At 41.3% G+C, this 17,239-nt stretch overlaps 2 protein-coding genes across 3 annotated transcripts in view; one reads left to right on the top strand and one right to left on the bottom strand.

Annotated features, from left to right (window-relative positions):
• Positions 1–5,147, top strand: part of CCDC181 (coiled-coil domain containing 181) — a 21,314-nt gene extending 16,167 nt beyond the window's left edge. The window contains exons 4-6 of one of the 2 annotated variants that reach the window (XM_019527581.1): positions 1,856–2,002; positions 2,692–2,846; positions 3,974–5,147. In XM_019527581.1, coding sequence (XP_019383126.1) covers positions 1,856–2,002; positions 2,692–2,846; positions 3,974–4,136 — 465 coding nt within the window. In that variant the 3' untranslated portion in view covers positions 4,137–5,147. Of the gene's footprint in view, positions 1–1,855; positions 2,036–2,691; positions 2,847–3,973 lie in introns of both variants that reach the window. The other variant, XM_019527580.1, reaches the window with a different exon arrangement.
• A 3,154-nt stretch (positions 5,148–8,301) lies between these two features.
• The window catches only part of BLZF1 (basic leucine zipper nuclear factor 1), a 14,280-nt gene continuing 5,342 nt past the window's right edge, over positions 8,302–17,239 (bottom strand). The window contains exons 2-6 of the mRNA XM_019526782.1: positions 15,194–15,636; positions 14,060–14,259; positions 11,993–12,121; positions 11,081–11,300; positions 8,302–8,975 (exon numbers count right to left, since the gene is read on the bottom strand). Of these exons, the coding sequence (XP_019382327.1) occupies positions 8,790–8,975; positions 11,081–11,300; positions 11,993–12,121; positions 14,060–14,259; positions 15,194–15,636 (1,178 nt within the window). The 3' untranslated portion in view covers positions 8,302–8,789. The remainder of the gene's footprint in view (positions 8,976–11,080; positions 11,301–11,992; positions 12,122–14,059; positions 14,260–15,193; positions 15,637–17,239) is intronic.

Here is a 17,239-nt window from a genome sequence, read left to right as displayed (position 1 = left end):
CCCCCCCCCCGGTTATGTGACTAGTGGCCTGTTCTGTAAAGGGACCCCTTTCTTCCTCCATGAGTAGTTTTCTGATGCCAAAATTAACGATAAGGTATACGAAATGAAGAGAAGTACTAATGTCTTCTGCCTGAAGAGATGGGAGTAGAACTTCTGGTTCCAAGATCCATGCTTTTAAAATCAATATTACTTTAATAGGTGTAAGTATGGGGAACCTTCTGATTCTGCATGTGTTCTATAGCTTCCTGATTATCTGATCTATAAACATGGTAAGTGCCTATTACTGTTTTACAGCTACAGGAATAACAGCTTTCATTTAAATATTAGAGGGCTCCATGCAGTTGAATGTCCTGGACTCAAATGCTAGCTGAGAAGCAAGTGAACAATATGGGCTAGGTCCAAAACAGCACTATTGCACCTACAATGCCACGTTGGTGGAATTTTGGCACCTGTGTCCAAGACTGTGATCCACAGACTCCCACTGACCTGTTTAGGCACTTGAGTACTTAAGCACCCAGTTCTTACCAATAATGTTACTTATACATCTAAAATTCTCCATGCTGTCCTTTGCATGCCAGAACTGCTATCATCATGGCTTATTAGAGTATGAGGTTGGTGCTTTGTGCCTGTCAGGCTGTGTCCTACTTTTTTGAAGCAGTTCACTTCCTGACTCAGGGGAATGCCAAGCCACCAGTGCCTTCATAATTAAATATACAGACACAACCCCCTTGACAATGTGCTGCAGACATTGCTGTTATAGACTAATGCCAACAGTCCAAACATACTTACAGACCTTTTGATTTTTTGGGTCCATGTTGGCTACGGGGGGGAAATAGAATCATAGAGAAGTAGGGCTGGAAGGGGCCTCCATAGGTTACCTAGTCCAACCCCCTGCCCTATCCAAACCATCCTGTAGAAATCCATCTGTACAACCCTGACACAAAACAAGGCATAACATCCTAACCTGCCACAGGTAAAGCAGGGAGATCAGAGCAACCAATGTCCTATTTCTGTAAAAGGTTGTTAATATACGATTGAGGGATCCTAGGCAGAGGGTCACGTCCCCTGCTACAAGAGGAAGGCAAAAACCCTCACAGTTCATACCAATCTGACTATGGGGTAAAATTCCTTCTTGATCCCAAATGATCTGACCCTGAGTGGTGGGGCAAAACCCTGTAGCCGGAAACGTCCGGCTACAAGAGCGCTAACACATACCAGTCAAATTCACCAGCCCGGACTGAAGCCAACACCCACTGCACCCACAGCCCTCTCAGCCCATGCAGCATCTAGCAAAGCCCAAAAGCATCCAAAATATCCATAGTAGAATATAGGCACAGCTGTACCTAGATCATTTCCAACCAGTGGCTGTCCAACATGTAGTTAAACACCTCCAGTGACAGAGTCACCACAACTTGTCTAGGCAGTCTATTCTAGTGTTCTAAGTGGCTTCAAAAACAGGTCAGTGAAGGTGATTTTAAATATGAAAGTGCCATTGGGTAGGTCTTGCTTAAGGTAAGTATGACCCCTTTCTGCTGAAACTCCTGTAAGTTGAAACAAAGCATGGACATTTTTATGGAAATGGTTATTGGGATATAGCAGGGGGTTGAAAGAAAACATCTGAATATAACTTCATTCACAAGGGCACTCACAGATGTGCTCAAGGCTGTTTTTTTCCCCTGAAGATAGTACTGACTTGATGCTGTATTTTTGTATGTGTATTTCCCCCAGAATTTTATTTTTTGAGCAAGGCAGATATAATTCAGGCTGCTTGTGTTTACATTTGCCCACTATGATGTGGAAACCCTTCACAGACGTCAAAGGTGTTGACTTTATTCAACTCTTAATTTCATACAAGGAAGAAGCACAGAGGAGAGAACAAGAGGAGCAGAAGAGAAGAGAGAATGAGATGGTCTTTAGAGCTTGGTTGCAGAAGAAAAAGGGACAAGTGCAAGAAGAAAAGCGAATTCAGCGTGCAAAAGAAATGGAAGACTTGAACAGTAGAGTAAGAAAGAACCTCCCTACCCTAGAAGTACAGGTCAGGGTAACTGGTTAGCTAAAAACAACTGTATGCCCATTTCACTCAGCCCAGCATTGTGAAAACTCGCATGGCAAGAAATACTCCTTGTTTTGTTATTTTCACTTAAATACTTAGGTTTCTTGAATATCCAGGATTGCTCTGGTTTAATGGGAAGAACTTACATCATGCAACATGCTGTGCTTGCATCCCTTATGGCAGTAGGAATCAGTGGCAGAAGGACACATCTTGATGTTGTCTTTTAACATGATGATAATGTACCTGAAGCCTTAGAGTAAATTACGGCCAGAAACAAGTGTTTGAAGCATCTTCTGTAGCATTTATAGTCATCTTCATTTGCAGTGAATGAATCCCTAATACATGACCAAAAGCTTGGGGCGCCAAATGCCTTGCTCTGAATTTCTCCTGTGTTGTGGCAATGGCTGATGGGGCTTTGAGGCTGTTGTACTGTGCTTAAAGTACGTTGTTTTTCAAGTGTTTGTTTATATATGTATTCTGTCAAGGATTCACTGGTCTTGTGTGTTTAAGCTTGCTCATAAAGCATGTTTTATACCTTCAGAAGGAAGATGCTAGAGAACTTTAAGGCATTATTGTAGTACATGTTAATTTCAAAGACAAAAAGCCTGGTTAGTGACTTATAATTTTTCTTTAAATAGCAGGAGGACAGAAATCCAGAGGAAGCTTTTAAGTTATGGCTTAAAAAAAAGCAACAAGAACAACTGAAAGAAAAACAGATGGAATTTTTGAAACACCAGGAACAGTCCGTGAACTTCTTTCCAAGAACAGAGGACTGTGACAGAGCCTTTAGAGAGTGAGTCAGACCTCCTTGTTGTATCCTAGGAAACAAAAATATCTGAAAATTGTATTGTTAAGCTGCTAACATTGCAAATACTTTACAATGCAGCTTCATTTGTAAAGCCTCTGTCTTTATACAAATCATAATCCACAATGTTTGAGGGGAGTAATACAGTTGCATAATATACTATATTATAGTAGGTAGGGGCAGAGGCATAACAACCAGGTTCTGTGCTCTGGAGGGTGGCAGTGACCCAGGTGGTGTCATTCTTGTGCCCACTTTTAGTGGGTACCCAGGGCTTGTACCCTTGGTTTGTACACTCTTAGTTATGCTACTGGGTGGGGAAAAGAGGAGAATTTCTACAAAGACTTGAAAACCAGCACCATCTCTGTTGCTGCTTCTTGTGGATGTTTGTGTCCTCCTACACCTTGGAACAGCCTTGCTTTGTCTCTCCCTCATCGATGCTGTTTTTCATTCCAAATCTCTGTTTAAAACTTCTCTTCAATTTTGTGCCAGTGTCTCCCTTTGTCACTATTTAACTCTCAGAAGTGCTTATGGATGTAGTTTTTATTTAAAAATACCACACTATAATATATGGCTATATGCTGTATAATACATGTCTTTAGTCAAGGCACACAGTATTGTGCAGAGTGGTTTTTTTTCACCTACCAATAAGTCCTGCAAATGCTTTAAATAGTTTAATGTCTAATTTGTGCTGTCCCCAGTGCTTTTTTCTAATATTGCCACTCCTTGCATGACTTCCAAGTCAGGGTAAGATCCATTAGCAGAAGTTACACAAAAAACAAGGCTGGATATCAGTGAAGATTTGTGGAAATGGGACTGAAATTGCTTTAGGCAAAAGTCCTTTTGCCCCCTGGCCCTCTTACTGTTCAAAGCACCCTTATTGACCTATCTGGTAGTATTCTTCATGTTCGTATTCCAGCAAACAGTTAATTCCTAAATGTAGCCTATTTACTAAGGGCCAAGATGGCTTTAGTTAATTGGTCATATTGCAGCCCAAATTATTTAAGAGAAGTATGGTCCTACCATGAGTACAGGAAGTGAGAGCAGCAAGTAATGAAAGAGGCAGAGAGCTTACAGCCACTCAGTCAGTGTTTCCAAATGTGTTTGTTTCTCCGCAGGTGGTTAAAAAGAAAGAGGAAGGAAAAGCGTGCAGAGGAACTGGCTGCCAAGGAACGATCAAGACAGCTTAGGTTAGAAGCCAGAAGAGCAAAACAAATCCAGAATATCATGTGTACCATTTCTGAACCTAAATCCTTCCGTTTCACTGACCATTATAGCTGAACGTTTGATGTGTCCATGGATAATTGTTGGTGTTGGCTCTTACCCTTTCAGGGCTTGAGTGATTCTTTGCTGTTGCTGTCTCTCTCTGGCATTTTAAAGCTCTTTAAATAATAGTTTTTAAGGCATCTTTTAACTGACAGGGATATTTACTACTTATTTATTTTGAATTTGAAATGACAAACCTGATTTTGTTGTGCATATGACTGAGGGGTCTTCTTGGTCCTATAGAGCCCAAGTGAGAATAAATGTCTTTATTGCTGTGGCAAGTGTAAATTCATATATATGTATATTTAAATACATGTTTGGTCTCAATGTCTAACGGATTCTTTAATGAGGCCTGCGGTGTATAAAATATGGAGTATTAATAATTTATGGTTGAATGCAGTGCTGTTTGCAGCTGCTCTTAAAGACTACACATGTGCTTCAGCTGGTGCTGAATGCTCATCTGTCATTTGATGGAGGGACTTACAGAAGACCAGCCTTCAATTATGATGATTGTTTGCCTGTGGAACAGTCTTGTGTGTGAACTTTTAAAGCAAAGCTGTTAAGTGAGTTTGAGAGTATCTTTACAAACAACTTTTTGGGCTCAATTTACTGAGACTCTAGCTATTTTCTAACATTAAGATCTTAAAGTGTAGAATTAAAATCTTAAATCTGGGAGCTGCAGTAGACCCATGTGTACTATCAACTTAAGTGGAAAGATTGGCTATTATTGTTGACCTCATTAGAAATTGTTGGGTGTTCCAACAGATTCAGGGCAAGCCTTTAATTCTCAGTATTTGTAAAGGTTTAGAAAAAAATCTGAACGTGTGCTAATTGGTGGAAAGTCTTCTATTCTAAAAGCCTTTAAAGGGCTAGTGTCTTAATAGTGGGTTGAATTAGAGGCTAATGTACTCCAAGGGTGGTCCCACTGAAATAATGGGAATGCTCAGTAAGTAAGTTGTTACTTCTGAGAGTCAGGAGCCTAATGTAACGATGTTAAGAGATCTATTAAATCTTTTTCCAAGTTGTGTCTGTAGGTGTCATTACTTATCTGCAGTTTCTATGTTAACAAGCCCCAAATTCTCTAAAGTAAAAAAAACACAAAATCCCCATTTCCCCCCCACAATAAATATGAAATGCCACTATAGACATATATATATATAGAGAGAGAGAGAGAGTGAGAGAAATAAAACAGTTGAGCACAATCTTTTATTGATATATTTACAGTTTTAAAGCAATTTGGAAGCCTACCAGTGCTTCAGTCATTATAATAAAATGAATCCTAAATAGCAGTATATTTTGACGTTTGCTTTTGGGTTTTTTTACCCTGGTAAACCAGAGCTCCCCTGCTCCCTTCACTCACCAGGAAGTGTCCAGCTGCAGCTCTCCCCCCAGCTGCTTTATGGTGCTGAGCAGTCCTGCTATGCCAGTGTGCTGCCCTGCTCATGCCATTGCACCTTACTCCGAACCCACAGCTCCCCCTCCCCTCCCAGCCCTGATGGTGCCTCTCACTCCTGCCCCGCAGCCTCAACTCTGCTGGTGCCTCACTCTTGACCTACAGCCCCCACATCCCAGCCTTACTGGTGCCCCTCATTTGTGACCCACTGTCCCCAGGCCTGGGGCAGGAGGTGTGTGGGCATAGCAATGTGTCAGTAGGGGTCATATGTCCTTCAGATTTCTGTGCCCACAGCAGTGTACAGGGCTGCAGCTTTGCTGCACCAGCACCAGCACCAGGCAGGAGCTGCCTCTGCAGCCCAGCAGGCAGGACCCAGTGCAGGAGGGAGTGCTGTGTTGCCATGGCCACCAAGATGAGGTGCCCTCTGCCTGGCTGGCAGCAGCAGAATACAATTCTGCACCACTGCCGCCCCTGAGAGCCCTACACCAACTGTGCTGCCATGGCTGCCAAGGTGAGGCACCACAGCAGTTAGGAGTTGTGTGCCCTGCCATGGCAGCATGGTGTGCCCTCCCGCTCCTGCCACACCACCTATAGGCCTGACCCCTCCTTGCAAGTGTGCATAGCAGTAGGGAGCCATCAGGCCCACCCCCCATCCCTTCCCAGGATGAGCTGCCCTTGGCTCCATCCTGTTTCCCAGCCGGGCCATGTGGCTGCACATTTCTGCCTGCTCTGGCTCATGCCCTGCCCCAACTGCCATCCCTGCCCCAGTCCCTCCCTCACTGCAGGCTTGGCACAAGCTGCTGCTGCTGCCTTAGTCATCTCCCCATGTGTTGCCTATTTCTCCCCACCATAGATTTACCTGCAGGGAGCTGTTCTCCACCACACTGCATGGCTGTATTGCTAGCTATGTGCATGTGTGCATGCACACATGTATGTGGCACCCCATGTCAGATCACCCTCTGCCTGCTCCCCCAGGCCCTTACAGGCTGGAACACCCCAGGCTGCAAGGGAAAACCTGTATTTTCCTGGGTTTTTCTCCTTTAAAAGGGCAAAGCCAGACTTTTTTGTAGGAAATTGAAAACTTGCTCATCTGTTACACTCCATAGCTGTAGACATTTTTTCTTGGCTTTTTCAGGGCAAAGGCTGTTCCACATCGCTTCTATAGACTGCATTCCCCTCTCTTGTAGCTTTTAATTTCCTTTTGATAGTGGTCAGAGGTTTTGCAGTAACTGTATGTGCTTGACATGATTTATCATTGCACTGACAGTGGGATTTTATGTTTAGCATTGCAATGCCTAGTGCTTAGGTGCTCTGCCACCTAGTGGAATCTACATGACAAATAGAGGAAACCTAATCACAAAGGTGAGAATTGGGCATTTGCAAGTGGGTGCCTAGAAGCTAGCATGTCTAAACTGCTCAGAGCCCCCTGGAGAAGTTAGGTGGATAAACAAGGCCACATTTTTACAAAGGGGTGTGTGGAGGAAGGGGATATGTAAAAAAAAAAAATGTAGATTCAAATACTCAAGTTGCTTTATGCATCTAGCCAGACTTGCAAGGGGCCTGTTTATTCCACATTCAGCCCAGCTTCAGTTAGTTCATTTCTGGGCTAGAAGAGTGAATTTTGTTCATTCTTATTAGTAAAACATTCCAAAGTCTATTGCTGACTAGAAGCATTTTTACTAGTTTTTCTAAAATAGCTAAGTAAACTGTTCTCACTGGGAATCTCTTATTCCATTCCAGGAAGTGAGGAGGTCCAGCAGGGAACATAAGAACATGCCTATTAGCTAGTCTTTGAGAAATATGAGAGCTGAATTAATTCTGCATTTCTTGTATACCACATACTTCCTTTTTTCTGCAAAGAATGTAGTATCAAAGATTCAGGTAAAACTGCTAAAAATAACGTGCAAAGGAAGTTTATTGCAAAATTGTCATTGCACAGGCCAAAGTATGGCCAAGAGCAGCAGACAGGAAAGTAAAACTTACATTCCCTATACAGGGTACAAGACTTACCAAATAAACATTGACTGTTTTGGAAACCTCTTCTTTAATTACATACACAGGCCATGTATGTTATGCCTCTTGTGAGTGGCAGGATACTAGAGGTCTGTAAACGATCTGCATAGATTTTTCTATGAGTAAGACTCTTAAGTGCCTTCATGTGATGATGGATTTGCATCCTTCTTCTTGCAACTAATATGGTTGAATAGAATGCCAAAATAAATCTTCTCTGGCTATATTTCATCTTGCTTCAATCACACTGAAGTCAGGTAAGTAAAAACTATTCTTCTACTGCCTACCCACATGTAGTACCTGATCCTTATCCTTTTCAAAGGTGCTGTACACAGGGAAGAGGTTGAGAAAGGACTGGGATCTAGGAATAGGATACATTTTGGTTTTCAAAGATAATGCACTAGAGAAGCCACTGCCCTATTTTTGCATCAGCTATACAGTAGTTTGGTTCTGTAAGTTAAAACAAAGGTTCTATCCCCTTGTTTCAACCTTGTGCAAACATAAATAACCTCACTGCACTCTCAAGCTTCCACATTCCATTCAACAAAAAAATCCTTTTTAAATACCGTACATAGAGTTCAAGTTGTTGTTTGTTTTTTTTTTGACAGGCTTCAGGATAAAAATTCAGAATACTGATGTCATTGGAGCATGTTAACATCCATTGTCACTGCACCTGCTTTTGTAACTTGGTTACTAGAATAAAAACACAGCATCACAGAAAAGTCTGTCATATAGTATAGAGAAAAATAAATATAGCATGGAAGTGAAATACAGAATCAGTTCCCTTTCAGCTGAAAGGGCTGCCATGACTTGACGTTTCTCCAGTTAACATACATCCAGCTTATTTTTTAAAAGAGAAGCACCATCCGAAAGTTCCAAATAGAAAACTTGCTGGTTATTCTTCTTAAATAGCTTAATGTTTTGTCTTCCCCTGAGCAGAAATCCATTAATATTGCATAATATAACAACAGATCTTATACATCTAAGGGCCTACCTACATTAGAATTTTATTGTCGTAATACTTTATAGCCTTGTAGATAGTCACAAATTGTATTGATTATAGTCCAGCTCCGGGGAAAAAAAATCCCAGAGTGTAGTGTGCATGGTCCTTAAGCATTAGAGATACAGAAGTGTAAACTTATATCTAGTATAAGAAATTCATCCCCAGGAAAGGCATAGCAAAGAATGGAAAATAGTATTGTTCATGGGAAGATACAGCATATTTGCAAGTACATGGGCTTTGTTCTCAAGCACTGTGATTTTTTTTAAAGAGCTATCAGTTCACCCTGACAGTGATTGCAGCAATTGAATGTTATGTTTTCATATCTGGTGTATGGGTGAAACCGTCCAATGTTCTTCTTTGTGGAAAGGAAGGAAGATGGGGAGGACTCAGAGAAGGGAACTTCTGGTGGTGTTTCTGTACATGCAGCTGGATCCAGGACTCGTAGCACCTAACAAACAAACCCCAGTATTAGATTTCAAATTGATATATTTATTCTCCTGATACTTTACATACAACAGCTTTGTTGAAGGCTTGTCAGCCCTCATGCCCTGGTCAGTTTTGATTTTGAGGATCTAAACACCCTGCTATTTATTGCAATATGAAGTCACTAGATGCTCTGCGTAGATTTAGAAACTCTGCATCAGTAAGCTCTCGCGACTTTACTACCAACAGTTTTGAAAAGTTTTCAAGGGACAGAGTAAGAGTTTCAGAAAAGTATCTGAGCTAATCAAAACAGATATTTAAAAAAAAACACATTGGACTCTAGAGATGCATAATAACAGTGTGTAAGATAGTTGGTTCTTTGTTAAGAATTACTAGCAACTTCACCTACCTAAAAGTACAACAGCCAGCTAGTGTATCTGCTGGGTGGGTTTAATTCTATTAGACTATAGCTTATTAGTTTAAAAAAAATGTTTCTGAGCTTGCATGGAACAGATCATTCTCTTGTGAAAGAGTTTAACAGGGGATGAGAAAACACAAATGAACAGAGCAGAGGTTAAACATTCTTTTGGATCTTCCCTAGTTTTCCTTCTACCCCCATCAGGGTTGTTTAAAAGAAATAGCACTGCCTCTCTCAAAAATAAGTCTGTTCAAAATTAAATCCTGATTTAATACAAAAGTGGTAAGGCCTAAACATGTTATATTTGCTTAATTAATTTAAATGAAAAATTGCTGAATCCGTAAGCTATCAAACTTACAGGCCGCATACTTTTCTATATCATGAATGAATTGAGAGCAAAGCCATTCAACTTTTGCGGCCAAGCTTTTAAGTGTCATACAATAGGTCAAGAACCATACTTAGGGTTTAAAAAGTGTAGGAGACATGAAGACTGTTACTGAGGACAAGACATAGGCAGCTCCTTGGCACAATACCATACACCATTTACTAATCTACTAAAATGAAAAATCGATAAGTCTTAAAATCCAGGTAATTGGTTAAATAAATATGTTCAGTTATATCATACCACTTCCTGGTGGTGAAAGACTCATCAAATCTAGTGCGTGTGTGAAAAGACTAGATGCAAATCTGTATTTAATGGTTATATAAAAATCAATGGAAATGCATGATTTTTCTTTGAAAAAATAACAAACATGATGGAGAAGTGGGTTAAAATAGATTTAGATAGACACATACCAAATGGCAATTTAAAAATCAATTCATCTTAACCCCCACTGAATGGGACTAGTTCTTTTAATGTATGGAGGAAGTGACCCATTTTATCTACCCCACCTGTCTACCTTCTCCATCTCTTTCCCTCTACTACTACTTGCTTTTGAGAAAGAAGAACTGTACTAAGCTTTTCAACTTTTATATACTCCCTCAGGGGAGCAGTCTAAATTTATATTGGCAGTTCTTTGTTCCAATCTCTTCTCTAAATTTATGGTAAGTGCTATCCCAGTCATTTCTGGATTGGGATTGTGAAATAAGAGGGAAAGCAATGCTTGCCCTTAAGTCCTGCAGTTTGTTACTTCAGACCAGCTGTTCTTGCAAAATTTCCTCTACAGGTTTATGAGAACTCTGCTTTACTAGCCATTTATTAGGTTATTTTGCCTTGTTTCAGTTTTGCTGTTCCAGTGCTTATCTTGCTTAATACAATACCAGTTACTTTAAACTGCAGTGTTAAGTACCTAAATGGCAGTTACAGAGGCTCAGGGACAGACTATATTTTTCCATCCTAATCAAAGTCAAGAGGAGGGGAAATGGGGAAAAAATATCCCACAGAAGATTTCCTGAGACCAAAAGAAAGAGTCCATTCAGATTAATTTCTAGAGTGATGGATAGCAGAGAAATGCCTTATACCAGTGGTGTTAGGTTACATGATGCAGTTCCTAGGGGGGAACTGTATTAAGTTTCTCTACTTTTCTATACTCAGGGGAGAAGTCTGTTAGAGGAGAAAGAGCTAAAAATTGATTACTTCTGCACTTAACTAAATTGCAATTTGCTGTCATTCACTAGATAGAAATGGCCTCAGAAGAGTTGTTTTGCCTTTCAAGGAAGAAAACTGCCACCTGCATCTGTGTAGTGCTACAGAGCTACAAATAAGGGTTTACCATTTCAGCCATTTTCTCAGCAGGTGTGTTGCAGAACTCTGCTGGCTGGGAAGTCTTTTTTGGACTGCTGGTGCCCATATTTCCAAGAAGGTGGGAACTCACTGCTTTGGCCAGCTTATGGTTCACAGCAGCCAGCTCTGCTGTTGTGTGAGGCTGAGCACTAGGATAGTACGTCTGCTGCCTTCCCCACTGGAGAGAAACCAGTAGCTCCTCTAACACTCTGTACAAGGAGAGAATACAGTTACATTAATGACCATCCTCACTTGTGCATGCTGGCAGCACTGTGTAACACTTCAAACTGAGGAGCTATGTTTTATAATGGACTTATAAAAATCAAAGTCTACTTGTGATGTACACCAAGGAAATGCAAAATGAAATACTATATATTTAAACAAAATGTAAGAACAAGGAGACTATTCCCTAGAGCCTATAGAACAAAAACAAGACCCTATATTAAAAGGAAAAAAAAAAATTTAGAGAAAAGTGGGGCAACAGCCTATCTGAGTTTTGGGAAATAGGTAAGGCCATTTAGTATTTAGTTCTGGGTGGGAACAAAGAACACAGGAAGACAACCGATTGACAGACTACAAATGATAAACAAGTATGGAAGAGAGGCAAAGCTGTGGACTGGGAAACTCAGGTCCCACATATCATTCCTTACTAATAAATATCAACCTGTGTGGACAAAAAGGAAGTTCAACTGCTATGGCTCTTCCAATTCTTAGTATCACCTGTGAGGTGCAGTCTTCGCGTCTATTTTTGTTAATAGCTGTACGCTAGAAACAGGGCTGGAAATAACTGATTCTAGGCCTAAGGAAGATCAAGGCATAGGCTAAAATAATAGGGAGTGCAAGTGGCAGTCCCTGGGGCAGGAATATAAAAGCTCAAAAAAATATGAAAGAGCAATCATACTTTTGGGCATCAATCATTTCTTGACGGAACTGGTCACGTTCACTCAACAGATCCTGAATTGCACTTTGTGCGTCTCTGGTTTGACGCTGAAGAATTGCTCTGGCATTTGTTAGCTCATCGGCCATGACTCTGCAGAAGAAATAAGGTTTTGTAAATTGGCTACTTTCACACACAAGGTTAAAAAATGAAAACCCCCTCTCACAGGTATAGCATACGGAGGTTAAACATTCAACAGGAACTCTGAGGCTTACAAATCTCAGTATGAGATACACAATATTAAAATGAAGAAAAAAAATTAGGATTTGGGAACAAATTAATCCTGAGGTTAGCTGGCCCTAAAGAAGAGCAGATAAAGCAAGGGACAGGTGCGGTATAAGATACCCCACCCAACACAGTCCCATTAGTAGCTGTGACTGACACATCACTTGGGAGTGATTTAAGGAAGTCAAACATGGAGTTCAAGCTCTTGCTCATTCATTCCTTTGCCTCTGTTAAAACTAATAACCAGGTGGTGGTGTGTGATCTGGACTTGTGCGCATTAGGGAATGAAATACAAGACTGAACATCTAAATCATTCATAACCATTTTTGGTCCCTGCCACCACAAGCAGTTTGGCAAGAAGAAAGCTTTATATTGGGTCTCAGCCAGCCACTACCACTGTAAAGTTTAAAAGGAAGATATCCAAGGGCAAATGGAAGTTACATGTAAATAAATGCATCTAAGAACAATTTGTTGCCTCCAAAAGAAGAGTAAGTAACAAGAAAAGTGGCACAAAAAGGTGGTGTGTTACATTCAGCACACCCCAAATCTGTGTCGCAGGCTGCTCCCACAAGCCTGATTCATATCCTCTGCCACAGGCACAGGACTAATGCAGAAACACACTAATTAGGGAAGGTAACATTTAAAGATTCAGAAGTCCTTAACCCATGAGTCACAAAGCCAATGCAGGAAACTTGTGCTACAGGTTTCAATATCAGTGTAACAAAGCTCTTAATTAAATATGCCTCAACCCACACCTAAAACAAGGAAGGATACCCATGAACAGTTCCACTACTGAAATGGAGTTCCAGTGGGGGTAAAATGTTGGAACTGTTCAAGACAGGAAATAAAAAAAAACCACTATGTTCAGTTTCAACTGCCAAGGAAATTTGGGAAAGCAAAGCACTTCACAAATAAAAAGCTTTAAGGATCATAAAGGTTAAGATACATGAAGAGTTAGAAGCAAGTCAAATAGTCATCTCAGCTTCCAGTCTGCAGAAAAAAAACTCCATCCTTTTGTATAACACAATAACTACACCCCACAACAGAACCATCACCATTCCTGGATCTTACACCTGCACCTCCAGAAACATATGTCATCCAGTGCACTAAGTGCCCTGATGGAAAATATGTAGGAGAAACCAAACAACAACTGTGTACCAGAATGAACGCACATCAAAAATCTATCAAAGACAAAAATACCTAATTAGCTGTGGGTGCACACTTCTCACAAGATGACTACTCCCTCTCTGATCTCTCAGTTCTAATTCTCAAAGGGAATTTACAAAACACCTTTTGTATGCACTGGCCAGGGGGCGAAGATCAGAGGGGATGCTGACCTGGTGACAGAATATAGCTGGTAAAATGTAGAGAGGCTACCTGGAGTTACCAGATGGCAGGCAGGTTGTAATGTGCCATAAATCCAATGTCTATATTTAGTCCATGATGTTTTGTATCCAGTAGATTTATGAAATGAAGTTTGTATGTTCGTAGCCCTAGCCCCATGCCGTCACAGCCCCGTGATCCTAGGGTCCTCATGAAGACCAGCTAGGAGATGTGTAGGCAGGGGCTGCAGACAAATGGGAGTTTGCCACAGGTGAGATCCAGCCCATGGGCCAGATTTTGCCCACCCTTGGCTTAGAAGGATAATTTTGAATTATTCAGATTTTCGTGTTCAGAGTAAAGTTCAAGTTGGGGGGGGGGAGGGGGGTATGTACAGCTGTGAAAACTGCCCTCTTGCAGATATGCATTTTTAATATGTTCTTTCACTATGCACATTTAGCAAAGAAGCACAACAGCCACACTAACCTGCTCGCTAGGAATTTGCTCCGCCACACATCACACTGTATAGACATCCGCTCTAATTGCTCAGACAGCTGCGACATGTTTCGTCCTAAGGCTTCATTTTCTAGGATCAGCTGATTTTTCTCCCGGGCCATGCGCTCAAAGTGATATTGTAGATCATCCCCCACAGAAGCAACAAGTAGCTTCTTCAGTTCTCGATTTACCTACAATAGGAGAGGGATAGGATGGCTGGGTTGATAAGAGTCCAGTTACAATGTTTGCTCAGGAGGTACACAATTTGCCAAAGAATTACACTGATTATCCACTGTGAAGTCAGGAAACAAAGTCAACTGTTAAAGCATTACCAGGCTTTCTGTATGGAAATGGTAACAAGACATTTCAAAGACTAGCTGTTATATACATGAGGTTCTTGGAAAAAGAAAGCTGAAGATTAAGCGTTCAGAGCATAGGTATTCAATAATATGTTCTTGCTTAAATACACCCAAACCATATATGTATTCTTTCAGCCATCAATTCATGTTTCATAATTGTCCACTTTAGGGTTTCATTCACTTTACACTGAAGCACCTGGTTGATGTACTTGGCCCTGATCAGAGAAAAAGATACTGGACTAGGTAAACCAAAGGGATACGCTATAAAATAAATGTACACAATGGGGAAAATTATTTTTTGTAGTTCAGTTTACAGTGTTGCTAGATACAGTGCTGGGGCAGATAGCAGGCTAGTTTTTCTGTACTTGTACCTATCCTTGATATCTTGATGAATTCAAGAAAAATACCTTCAATAATACTTTTACAGTGTTGAATCTCTCTACTGTTACAGAGTAGCAAGAACACAGCATAGTGGATTATGAGACAATGATTAGAAGCTGAAGCTTGACAAATTCAGACTAGAAATAAGGTAGAGATCAGGGTTAACTAAGCACTGGAACACCTTTCTTACGGAAAAGGTGGATTCTCTATCACTTCAAGTCTTTATAGAAAAATCTCCATTTCTAGCTTGATTATAAAAAATAGGGCGGATGCAGAATTAATGCGCAAGATTTTCTACTGTGTCATAGAAAAAAAGGCTTGCTAGATCACACTGTTCCCCTTCTAGTCTTAAATCTATCGCCTTACCAACACTTCCCAAACTTACCTCTGTCTGTACACGCAGCTGATTGGAGAGCCCTTCCTTATCCTGTAGCAGTCTCCTTTCTGAATTTTTGAGCTTTTCTATTGCATTTTTTAACTCCAACAGCTCTCTCTTAGCATCTTCAGCTCCATCTAACTGACATAATGTCTCTCCTTTATGATGGCCCCCTGATTTAGCCAACTTAGCATTTTTGGTAGGGACAACATGAGTTATAGCTGCTTTGGGAACCAGGATTCGAACAGCTTCAATCTCCACTGATTTGTCAGCATTTACTTTTCCTAGCTGAAGAACTCCAGGACTCAGTGAAGGTACTGGCTTTTTGTGTGGGTTGTGATGGATATGATGGCTTGTAGTCTGTGAACTAGATATTACTTCTACAGGTTCAGGTGGCTGCTCAGTTTCCATGCCATCTCCAGGTCCACGGATAGGTGACGTGGTGTAGTCAGCTAAAAACAGAGAAAAAGTTTAACAACAATTTATATCTAGGGACCTATTAATTTGTGGCAAGACAAAGGAATTTTTGCAGCTTGGTCACAGCACAAAGAACTGATTTCACTGGCATTTCCCAGCAGCCCTGCCCCTTGCCACTGACTGGCAGAGGCCCTGGGTTGGGGGGAGGGGAAGAAGGACAAGAGGGCAGGGCAGTTGCCATCTTGGCTGCTGGCTGCCTGTTGTGGTGCCCCACCCATTGGTGCCTCTCTCTCCTGGGTGGGCTGCAAGGCAGTGAAGACCACTGGCTCCCATGGGGAACCAGCATTTTATTGTTAAGTTTGTCCACAAAACCAGCTTTAAAAAAAGTCACAGTTTCTGTGAAATCTACAACATTGCAAAGTACATCCCTATTTCTATCTCATTGTATTGTGTTCATTGGGAAGTGCAAAAATTCAAAAGGAAATTGCTACAGTATTACAAGAGTCCCTTACATTGTAGCTGTAAGATGACACTTTGTAACAGCAAACTTGTCTAGGCACAGGTTCAATAAGGATTAAAAAAGGGGGAAATTTACTAGTTTCTTTCACTTCCAGTTTCTAGTCAGTTTTTCCACACACTCCAGTGTGGTTGTTGAAGTTTCCAAGATGGCAGGAGGTTTTTTATTAAATCATCTAAACATACAGGAATATGTCTGACTAAATACTTCTGCACAGTGTTGGATCTTTGAGTGTACACAGATCTTAGGAAGAAACTGTCACTCTGCCTTTCTAGAAAATAAGATGTTGTGTCAAGAACTAGCAAAACTGCAGGAAAAGATAGACTGAGTGATCTTCAAGAACATTTTCTATTTCTAACTGTATGACTCCACATCAGAGACAGACGCTTCAGAACACCGAAGAAGGTTCTTCTTTTTAATCGTGTTACCCAATTTAGATCAATCTAAAAACAAAATCAGGTGCCTACCTATTGAATGAAAGATTGAAAAAGGTTTTTAGAACTTGGGCTGCACAGTGGAGAATGAGTCCCTTTAGTGGAAAATAAATGTCCCAATCTTGTAAAATAATATCTACAGTAACTGCACAGACATCCTTTACTCCATGCAAAACAGGTAACTTGTCCTTTCCAAAGCCAACTTTTCTCTGAGTATCAATGGCCTTTGTAACCTCCTACCTGAATGCATAAGCTTGTCTTACTTAGACTTATCAGTATATAATATACACTACTATCAGCAAAGGGTGGAAGTAGAAAAACTTACAAAAGTAAGTACTTTGTAAAGACTTAGTTTCCTTCAAGATTTAGAGCATTCTCCACAAACTGTATTCAATGAACTGCAAAGGAGATAGGCTCTTACCCAGCAGGATACCCCTAATACAGTGGTCACCAGGCAGTGGATCTCGACCCACCGGCACATCTCAGAGCCTCTTGGAGTCTATGCGAGGCTGGGCTGGGGGGCTGAGTGCCAAGTGCATGCACCTGTGCGCCTCAGCCCAGCAGGTCAGTCCGTGGGGGAGGGGCGGGGCGGGGCTAGATGGAGGCCCGCCGGTGAGGGCCAGTGCCGCAGAGGCAGAAGCAGGGGACCGCGGGAGGAAGCCGGTCCCCGGGCGGGCAGCGGCGCTC

The sequence above is a fragment of the Gavialis gangeticus genome, unplaced genomic scaffold (genome assembly GCF_001723915.1).
Source record: "Gavialis gangeticus isolate Ggan-Ray unplaced genomic scaffold, GavGan_comp1, whole genome shotgun sequence".
NCBI lineage: Eukaryota > Metazoa > Chordata > Crocodylia > Gavialidae > Gavialis > Gavialis gangeticus.
This window is presented reverse-complemented; position numbering and strand designations above follow the sequence as displayed.